Raw genomic sequence first — 11154 nt, 5'->3', positions numbered from 1 at the left:
CCCCATCTGAGAATGATTCACTGCTTGAGGATAAATTCACCCCCTGGAACGTTTTTCTTTGCCTTCTAATCAAAACTTAACGAATAACGTTAAAGGGGGGGATTTTATCCGTCAGAGGGGGGGAAATATCATTCCCCATATTTTATCTCCCACCTTTGTATGCTTTTGATGCCGGACCTTAAAATGAAGAGAAAGAGAAAGGGGCTGTCCTCATAAAGAAAAGGGCGTCGAATGATTTCCAATTTTAGGTAATCAAATCTTTTAAAAAGCTGCTTAGGGCTACTTTTGTAAATTTCAGGGAACCAATGGCTATTCTGGAAATCTCACGAGCGCGCCTCTTTCCCTTCCACTATAAAACTGACATAATCTCACCATCGCATGGGTTTCGGATTTTTATTTTTCCAGAAATCTCCTTTCTCAGATCTTCGGTATTTTTCCTTCCCAATGCATTTTTTTTTTTTTACTTTCTTTTTATTAATCCATTCTCCTTTTGTATTTTGCTCTCTACTTTTTTTTTTCTTGATCCTAATTTTGGTTTTGAAGATCTGCATCATTATAATGTAATTCTAGTACTTTTTGATCTGGATTTCGTGTAAAAAACGGCAGTTTCTGAGAAAAAAGAAGAGAGAGAAGGTTGTTTGGTTGATCTCTTCATGGAATTACTTTTTCTAGGGTTTTGTTCCTGTTGTGTTGAAGCCTTTGTTGAACTTTATTGAGTGATTTACTTTGAAATCTGAATTGCATCAGTATGTATTTTAGGATGATCTTCTTTGTGTTTTGTATTATTTTTTGTTTCTCTTGAATGCTATGGAACTGGAATCTATGTGGATCTGGTTTATTTTGTTGTATAGAACTGTAATTTATTAGGCTTATGTTAAAAATTTTGTGCTTGGGACCAAAATCTATAAGAATTATATTTTGGTGCTATTGAAAATGGCAGTGCTAGTATAGATCGTGTGTCGAAATGGCAGTTTCTAGGGGGGAAAGGATTATCTACTGTTAAATTTTTTGTGTTTGGGGCCAAAATCTATAAGAATTAGGTTTTGAAGCTATTAAAAATGGCAGTGCTAGTATAGATCGTGTGTAGAAATGACAGTTTCTAGGGGGGAAGGGATTATCTATTGTTAAATTTTTTGTGTTTGGGGCCAAAATCTATAAGAATTAGGTTTTGATGCTATTGAAAATGGCAGTGCTAGTATAGATCGTGTGTCGAAATGGCAGTTTCTACGGGGGAAAGGATTATCTATTGCTAAATTTTTTGTGTTTGGGGCCAAAATCCATAAGAATTAGGTTTTGATGCTATTGATAATGGCAGTGCTAGTATGGATCGTGTGTCAAAATTGCCAGTTTGTAGGGGGAAAGGATTAGCTATTTTGGTGGATTTTATGTTATATTTATAGTGATTCCTGCCACTGTTACTTTTATTGTTCCTCTTGAATCTTTTGTTAGACTATAGAGATTGATATCATTTGAAATCTTATTTGTCTCCTTTTCTTTTCTTTTTTTTGAATTAAGTGGAACTGAAGTCTTTGAGAAATAACTTTGGTATTATTATTATTTTTATAAAGGTAATAACTTTGATATCATGTTTGAGCTTAACTGTATGGAATCAGGTTTCTATGTTATGGAACTGAAAATCTACTAGAGGGTGTAAAAGGCAACTGCCTTAGTCTGGATTTCTAATGAAAGATGCCAATTTATGAGAAAAGGCAGCTATTTTGATTGATTTCATGGTTATAGATTTTTTTTTGCCTGGCCGTATTGTTACTAGGATTTTGGTCATGTTATTGTAATTTACTGAGCTGGAAAAAGGGCTGTTTTTTTACATTTTTTCTTTTCGTCTGGACTGTATAGAAATGAAATCTGTGATCATTAGGCCTGATTTTTTTTTTTTTTTTTGAATGGTAATCAAATAAATGTTATTAAAACACAAGACACCAAGTCCAAGGTGTGTTGTTAAAGATAAATAAGCTACACAATGTGTTATCGTTAAATTCCTGCCTTTAGATCGGGTGATTAATAGAGATTTATAACACAGATCATTAAAGTTAGTAAGATCACAGACGAAAGATATCTCTATTCATTTATTGAGAGTCTAATGAATCCATTTGAGATATTTTGACCATTCAATCGGACGGTTGTGATCTTGACTCCATGGTTGTCTATTTGGGTACTTCCTTAGGTTTGATACGAGCTTGAATTGGCTACAGAACACTCAATGACATATATTTAGACATGACCAAGCCTTCTTTTTTTAGCTCATCAATTAACCGTACTTCACGACTCATCGCTTTTTATGGTGATTGCATTAGAATAGTTCAGATATGTTTTCTCGTGGTTCAGAAATCTAAGATACTTAAATCTCAATAACCATTAAAAAAAAAGATATTTAAATCTCAATAATATCTCTTCAAAACTTCTTTTTTTTTTTCATAAATACCTTGTTGGTGATCCACATCAACCAGACAACACAATCCAATTCTGGTATATGATATGACGTATGACTGATGAGGTCAGGGTATGTCCTAGAGAAGGTTATCTTCATCAATCCAAGTAGTTTCGTCTTGATTTCTTAATGTTGATCATAGAGAAAAAGAACAAGATTGGAATTTATTTTCGTTCTAATTCCACTCTGATACCATGTAGGAGATAATGAAGATGAAGGATGAAGAAGAAAAGAAAGGAAAGAGGAGACAATTCATGGAATTGGGGTATGTTTCCCTTCGTGGGTCATATCCTGTTTTATTCACTTGTCATATAGTAAAAAAATAACATCAATGCCCTTATGACTTCAATGAGACATAAAAAGGAAAGTGAGAATATAACTGAAGTGACAATAACTTAAAACATGTAACTAATTTATATTTTGGATGAGGTAATCTGAGGATGATGAAGTAGCAATGCTTTGATTGAGCCTTTTTTTATGGCGTTGATCGAGCCTTCTGATGTAAGTTTATCACAATGAAAACTAAAATGGCCTGCAACCCCTTCCCTCTTCTTAAGCGGGACTTCTCATAAGCTTGCATGATAATCGGAGACCACCTGGGATTGGAGTTGTGGCAGTTGAAACTTAGATGGTGAGATCTTCATAGTTTTTCTGCGCAAAGTGAAACCCATGGCGTTACTCAGTAACCTAAGAATTTGTAAAGACCTTCCTTTGGGACCTCTTCAAATAGAAGGAGACTTAGCTAATGTCATTACATGAGTTCCTAACTCTTCTCAGGGTTCATGGATGCTTACGAATACCATTTCAGAGATCGTCAATTTATGCAAAATGCTTCATCTCGTTATTTTGCACGATCCAGAAGCGTCGATGAGATGGTTGCGTCTTTGGCCTCGGAGGGTGTTGACAAACCAAGCTCGTAGTAGAAGATGAACTACGGTCATGATTGTGCTCCACTTCATGTTTATCGTCAGGATGTTTGACACATTTGTGCTTTAGCTATTGTTATGTACTTTTTTGTGCATGTGTGCGTGTGTAGCCGCCCGCATGTGTGGGTTTGATTCCTGAATAGTTGTGGAAGCCTATGAACTACGGTCACGATTGTGCTCCACTTCATGTTTATCATCGGGATGTTTGACACATTTGTGCTTTAGCTATTGTTATGTACTTTTTTGTGCATGTGTGTCCGCGTAACCCCCCCCCCCCCCCCCCCCCCCCCGCATGTGTGGATTTGATTCCTCAATAGTTGTGTTGTGGAAGCCTAACTTATTTGTTTGACACAATACGATATCAATCCTCATACTGGATATTTCATGGCTATTTCTCTTATTCAAAATAACTATCATGTATCAAACATATGTTGCTCGCATCAAATTAGCTATCATACTTTTTTTCTTGTTAGTGTTCCGTATTCACAACTATATAATCTTGTCTATGTGAGTACAATGGATGCTACTTTAGATTTATTAGCAACTACATCTAAGTCAAATCTAGTTTTGTATTTTTTTTACATTTCTTGTCTTATCTCATGGTATGGGATCCCCGTGCTCATATATATGTTCCTGCATTTTGGAAAATGCTGAGTTGTATCATGTGTCCATATCTATATTTGTGTATCATGGGTCTGGCGCTTGTATTCAAATGTGCTCTTATTGCTCTCTCTCTCTCTCTCTCTCTCTCTCTCTCTCTCTCTCTCTCTCTCTCTCTCTCTCTCTCCTATAGAGTTTGTACTAGAGTTTCTGTTACTGCTAAAAAAATAAGGTCTGGTGCAGCATTGAATTGTTTCCTGGTAATGGCTATTAAGAAAATCTCCCATTCTTGTTCAACCTGGGTTATCTCCACTTCTTCCATTGAAGGCTGACCATTGTGACCTGTTTCTTTGTAGACAAATGGGCTAGTCATTGTTACCATATATCAGTTGAAGAATTTTGTATTTGTACTGTATTCAAAAGTGTATGAAGGGTCCTAGCCTTTTCCTCAAAGCTTTACTTGAAGATTGTGTCATCAATAGCCATTTAAGATTTTAAGATTTTCTACAAAGAGTAAAGGTGTTTAATGTTTTCAATAGCTATTGGTCACTTCTTTCATTGATTCTGTCCTTTTTGTCTAAATAGTGCTGAGGTTTAGATGATAGTTACCCTATCTTCTTATTAGGATGCTTTCTTGCTGGTGGTTTAGGATTTTCTGATACCAAGTTGTTTGAGATTATAAAATGAGTTTTGGCCGATGCTCCTCATTCCAGCTGATTTTTGTAGCCATTGTATATTTTACAGATGGATAAAATGGTTGTTTTTATCTGTGTACTTTTTGCATTGCTTGTGATTGTTTCACTTGTGTTTTAGCTTCTCTTTCAGTCTAGAATTATGTTAGCTGCTCGTTCCAGCGGATTTTAGTAGCCCTTGTATATATTTTATGGATGGATGAGCCAGTTATTTGTATGGGTGTAGTTTTTCATTGCTTGTGACTTTATTATGTCTTTTCCTGGTAAGAGCCGTTCACTTGTGCTTTGGCCACAGTTTTAACCCCTCCCCCCCCCCCCCCCCCCCGGGTCGTGGACTCCCTTTTACCTTGGCCGCATCCGCGTTCCGCATTTTTCCATACAGACTCAGTAAAAACTCCTTAGACTCTCCCGAATTATGACTGCGTCAACCGAGTACTCGACTGTGTCTTGCCGATTCGACTAGGATTTTCTTCGGCCGCGTTCCGCGCCGCATCCGCATTTTTAAACACTAGTTTTAGCTTGTTTTTTCGTGCTAGAATTATATTACGTGTTTCTTCCAAATAATAAGTGCAGTACCATTTGTTTAACTAGTTCATTATTTCTATTATTCATTTTTCTACAGGCATGATTGGTCTAGTTATTTGCAAGTGTATCGATATTCTCCAAAATTCTGTTTAATGTACATAGATAGTACCTGTTAATTTATTGGACAGGATCAACATGTATTTTGGTATCTGTTTCTGTTCATTAGGAACATATGGTGTGCTTTGGTCAATGATAATACATAATATATGTCAAAGGTTACTTCTCTTACTTACGTGTGATTTCATTGACTACTATATTTTTTAACAGATAAAAGTGAAGAGCACAATTCATTTGAGAATATCAGGTGCACTTTAGTTTTATTTTATTTTTTATTTGCAACAGTATATCTGAAGTTATCAACTGACAATTATTGACATCTTGTCTTGTGGGTGTACTAGCTTTACTTGGAACATTTATTGCTTATTGACATCAGAACCTCTGTATACTCATTTTTTTCCCAGTGCCTATCATTACACCATGTTCTATAAGTACTCTTGACGAAGATAGGTCTCTCGTGTAATATTGTTGTTATTGCAAGGATTTGGAATTCGAAGCTAGAAGTCTTTTCTTGGGTCTTGTACAAAATATGTGTTCTTTAGGGATAAATAAGTATCCAGTTGAAACTTCCACTATTGTGCATCCAGCACAACTAGATAAGCAGATGACCTCGATCTAGATGGATGACCAGATTCTTTGATCCAGGTGTCTTATATCGATGATCCGACGTCACAGTTGACCCACAGATGTTGCAAACATTCTAGATGCCCAACGTGTCCACATATAGTTTTCGGAGATGATTCAGTTGTCATGTGGATCCTTTTGGATTTCATAAGTTCTTTGGAGTTTTTCCTTTAGTTATAGAGTTTTAATTGAATCTTTTAAAAGGTTTTTTATTCATATGGCTTTTTCCATCAAAATCAATTCTTTGAGTTCCGAGTGTTTTAAATAGGCCCCACATATGTTTTACAAAAATTGAAGTGTGGAGAGAGTCCTTAAGTCATTATAGTGTATTTTAGTCTACTACAGTTTTATTTGTTTGATATAAAAACTTTATGTTGGGTTTGCGAGACATTATACCACATTTTCTTGGAGGAAAGGCTTAGTGATCTTCTTTGTCTTATTCTTTGGTGAGATGCCAAAGAAACTCATGGTGTAAAGGTGATTACTTCTTATTACTAGTCATTTATTGTCTCTACTGATTTTCTCTCTTCTTTTTATTGGTTTTTCTCATAAACCATCTTCTCAGGAACGCCAAACCTCTATTATTTTTACCCATAACCTCTCTTGCATTGTTTTTTTGAGCTTTTTCTACCCATCCCTTGCCTCTCTAAGCCCTGAAATTACTTCTCCATACCCGATGCATCAAACGCCCGCTTTTACCTAGCCTTAACGACCCCCACCTAACGCTCACCTATCTTCTGCCTCAAACCCCCAGAACACTACGCTCACCTATCTTTTATCTGAAACCCCTAAAACACCTGTTATAAAAAATTTCCTATCTTAGAAATATCATTCAAATTCATCCATCCCCTGTGCCTCATTTTATTTTATCCCCAACTAATTTTACACCTTCCCGGTATACGTCTGCACCTTCCAGGCTATGTATGGACAACTCTAAACCTACCCAAAGCTCTCTTTGAGAGCCAGAATCCTCATCATAGTATTATTTTGAGATGTTGTACATGAGATGAAAGTACATTCTTTGCGGGGTTTCTTAAATTTCCTAATTGTGAATTCTTGATATTATTGCTAATTGCCTGCTTATGTGTAGATTGATTATATGATTAAATTTACTCATGGAGTCTCGTAAAATCTTTGTTGTTTAATCATATCTTCATGGTCAAATTATAGGAGGTGCATGCTGTCCAGATCTATGATGCTTTTGTTATTATTCTTTTCATCTTTTTAGACATCCAAAACTTGATAGTCTATCACCCTCGTTCCATTTTCTAGCTAATCCTATACAAGTGTGACCTGTCCTGCATCACTATCATTATTGTCATTGAATTTGATGACTTGTTTGCAAGGACATCCATGGGGTTCGACGAGGACAAGATTCTTGCAACACATGATGTTGAGGGTGCAATTTTTATGTCCAACCGTGCAACAAAGAAAGAATGTTTGAGACGGAAGCTTTTTGGCCTACCACCTTCTCAGGAGACCTTTGTGAAGCAGATTAAAACTGGCATGATAATGTTTCTCTTTGAATATGAGGAGAGAAAGCTTTATGGGGTGTTTGAGGCAACTTCTGATGGTGCAATGAATATTGAACCCCATGCATTCAGATCATTGGGAGGAAAGACATTCCCTGCGCAGGTATGAATCTATTGATTCAAGTTTGTTGCTTTTCCCCATCATAAATCCTTGTCTCAATGTCATTAAAAAAAAAAAAAAAAATCTTTGTCTCAAATAAAGTTAGATTTGTACCATTAAAGACTTGTTTTGGCTATGGTCATCTTCCATTCTTGTAATTTTTTCCTTTTATTTATACAGATTCGCTTCAAGTCGATCTGGTCCTGTTATCCACTATCTGAACATGATTTCCACAATGCTATCCAGGACAACTACTACACCCACAACAAGTTCCACTTTTATCTTTCTGAAGAGCAGGTTTGCTCCTTTCATTGTCTTCAAGGAAATTCTGAAGGCATTGTTATCAACTTATCTGTGAATGATTTTACTAGTAGCAACTGAACTTTTACATGTTTCTTTTCTCTGGACGTGTAGGTTTGCCACCTTATACAGTTGTTTTCTTCAAAGAAGATTAGAGTTCAGCACTCTCGGAGTTTAGGGACAGGCAGTAAATCTATAAATCGATCCCGGAGTTTTGGTATGACTAGGACTAGAGTAACTGATAAAGGCAGGTTTTTAACAACAGATAGTGTAGAGAATGAACCTAACATCGATAGCGATAGAGAACCATCTAATTTTATCAGGTACTCTGATTTGTCTAACCCTGATGTAAACAACTCAGGCAACAATGATAAACAAATTCTAAACAGAGATTTATCGGCAATTGACCGTGAAAAAGAGTTGCCTTTGACAGTTCCTTCCTCATCTGAGCTACGATTATCTGGTTTTAGGTCTTCACTTACTCAAAATGATGTTACAAACAACTTTCTTGGGGGTCCTCTCCGTTATAGTGCTCATTATCCCTTGCGTCCAAATTTCCAACACGCAGAGCCATCTTTTTCTTTGGGCAAGGATCATAGTTCTAATTCGGCATATTATTCTCAGAGCTCAATAGATAAACTCTTCCCTTATCCTAGAACCCACTTAGGTCAGTCTCAATTGGAACGTGACACCTTAAACTTGTCTTCAGCTAGGTACCAGAGCCAGGATGTCTCTACTTACCCTGAAGATTATATACCGTTACCGCCCTCACCTGAACATTATGAGCCTTCCAATCCCAGCTTTCGATTCCCAGGGCCTGAATATTTTGAAAAAAAGTGGATAGGATCTAGTGCCACTGCCCCTCTTTTTAGGGATGAAAGCCTTGGAAATAAGAGCGTTGACCCTTTATCTTTCGCAAGTGGTCCAGGCAAGGCTCCATCACACGCGTGTGATTACAGCTTTCCTGCACAATCTCAGCATGGAGATGCCCGAGAAGCTCTAGGTTTTGGAAATAAGATTGTAGATCCTTTGAGCTTCTTTAGTCCACGCAAGGGTTCATTAGACGTACGAGAGTACATCCATCCTATAGAATCTCAATACATGAAAAGGTATGAAGGGATGCCCCATTATCATCCAATGCGTAATGACAAGTACTACCCACCTACCATAAACTCTAAACTGCAGTCCGATATTGATAACAAGAGAACTAGTGTATTCTCGCGCTTGACTGTGGCTCCAGAAGCCAATTCTCAAGATGATGATAGTTATGAGTCTGATGAAGATATTTCTGTGAGTGAACTAATGGAAATACTAACCCAGAGGAGAACAGGATGGAAGAGGAATATTGTGAAAAAATCTAACTCGTGGAATGTGAGGGTTGATGACAAACACATTGTGGACGTAGGTCAGATGGAGATGAGCGGAGCTGATGCTCTGCATGATGAGGATTTGTGGGGTGAAGGACAAATGGATGAAGAGAGCTGTAAAATCCCTTTTTTGAATTTTAAGCGCAGGAGTGAAATTAGGAAGATGAGAAGTGAAGCTGAAACAAAAAACTGTCTTGAGGGTGAGAACAGCCAGGGCTCTTTGGGGAAGAACATGAAAAGAAAATTGATAAGGCCAGTCATTGACAGAGTGGAAAGCTTAAGCAATTGTAATAGCGATGATCACAACAAACAAGGTCTATCCCCAAAATGCACCAACTTCCAGAAATCAGTTGGGGAGTGTAAAGGAAACACAGGAGGAGAGTTGTCTATAAAATTCCATCTGGTTGGGGCATCAGATGGAAATTTTAAATGTGAAGGAAATACGAATGGATTACCCGAAAAAGTTGGCAATGAATGTGGAGGGAATACAAATGGATCATCTGAAGAAGTTAGCAATAAATACGAAGGGAATACAGAAGGATTATCAGTTGGAAATGTTAAACACGAAGGAAATATGAAAGGATTACATGAAGAAGTTGGCAATAAATTCGAGGTGAGTATGAAAGGATTACCCGAAGAAATTGGCGATGCATGTGAAGTTAATATGAAAGGATTATCTGAAGAAGTTGGCAATAAATGCGAAGTGAATGCAAAAGGATTATCCGGAGAAGTTGGCAATAGATGCGAAGGGAATACAAAAGGATTATCCGAAGGAGTTGGCAATAAATGCGAAGGAAATTCGAAAGGATTATCCGAAGAAGTTGGCAATAAGAACATGGCCTTGGTGGATATTAATACTGAAGGCCGAGGCAAAAAATTAGGAGGAGGTGAAGAAGAGAATGAAATATGCTCAGACAGTAGTGCTGGCATGCATGAAGTTAAGGCAGAAGATTACATTTCTCTGGAGTTGTGATGGAATATTCAGGGTTATCAAATAACTCCATTTTGGTCAAAAACTTGGCAAATGGTTTCCATAAATTTCATTAAGCAAAGAGTGGTTGCGCAAGGAGTTCATTGCCTGTGGACAGTATTTTAAGTTTTTTTTTTTTTTGGCCGTCTTTCGAGCAACCTGCGCTAAAGAACAATCCTTGGGAAAGCCAGAACACTGGCATTTCTTCCTTGTTTTTTTTTGTAAGTAAGATGGTTTGAACCCTCACTTCACGGTTGCGCAACTGCGACATGAGCTCAAGCCGAATACATTTGATTTTTAGATGTTCTTTCCTTTTTAGTTTTATAATCTACTACAGCCTAGACCATGTGCAGGCATTGTAAATGTTTGTTAAAGATTCTATAAATTTTGTAGACAATTTACAAGCTTGATGATTTAAGTTTCACTCAGCTTTGTACTTCTGTTGGATTGAATCTTGTAGACAATTTAATTGGGAAAATGGGCATAAAATTTGTTTCACACTCACTTTGTTGAGAATTGTTTTTTTGATTGGTTTTTGATAGCTTTTTGGAATCTGTACCTGCGAACTAAAAAAGTGAAATACTATGAGAGGAGTAGCATTAGTGAAAGAAACAAGGGAGTGCGGATATCATTTCAGAAAGCAGCAGCAATGCTTCTTGCCAGGAACATTGAAGATGGATCAGAGGGTAATGGCTTCTTCACTCCCTTGTTTTGATAATGACACTGACTTTGTTGATATCATTTTTTTGATGGGTGTTGATCACTTTTTGGGATCTGTACCTGCCTACTTAAAGAATGAAATACAATGAGAAGAGTAACATTAGTGCAAGTAACAAGGGAGTGTGGATATCATTTAAGAAAACAGCAACATTGCTTCTTGCCAAGTACTTTGAAGTAGGGCCCACCTGTTCATTGATCAAAACCATTGATCTGTTAGGGATTGCCATGCATCAAA

General features: G+C 37.1%; 1 protein-coding gene across 2 annotated transcripts; it reads left to right on the top strand.

Moving 5' to 3' along the window:
* Positions 1-312: 312 nt before the first annotated feature.
* Positions 313-10627, top strand: LOC143884661 (DCD (Development and Cell Death) domain protein). 2 transcript variants are annotated; one of them, XM_077388341.1, is made up of 6 exons: positions 410-428; positions 2647-2711; positions 5517-5553; positions 7277-7565; positions 7743-7859; positions 7977-10627. In XM_077388341.1, the coding sequence occupies exons 2-6, from the start codon at positions 2666-2668 to the stop codon at positions 10200-10202; spliced, it is 2715 nt and encodes a 904-aa protein (XP_077244456.1). In that variant the 5' UTR covers positions 410-428; positions 2647-2665; the 3' UTR covers positions 10203-10627. The 2 variants fall into 2 exon arrangements, with proteins under 2 accessions (XP_077244458.1, XP_077244456.1); XM_077388343.1 differs by lacking the exon at positions 2647-2711 and having other exon boundaries at positions 313-428.
* The last annotated feature ends 527 nt before the right edge of the window (positions 10628-11154 follow it).

Source organism: Tasmannia lanceolata, unplaced genomic scaffold (genome assembly GCF_043159265.1).
Source record: "Tasmannia lanceolata isolate RefF3 unplaced genomic scaffold, GAP_Taslan_0.1 ptg000008l, whole genome shotgun sequence".
NCBI classification, from domain to species: Eukaryota; Viridiplantae; Streptophyta; class Magnoliopsida; order Canellales; family Winteraceae; genus Tasmannia; species Tasmannia lanceolata.
Note: the sequence above shows the minus strand (reverse complement) of the source record. Positions and strands in the feature narration are given on the sequence as shown.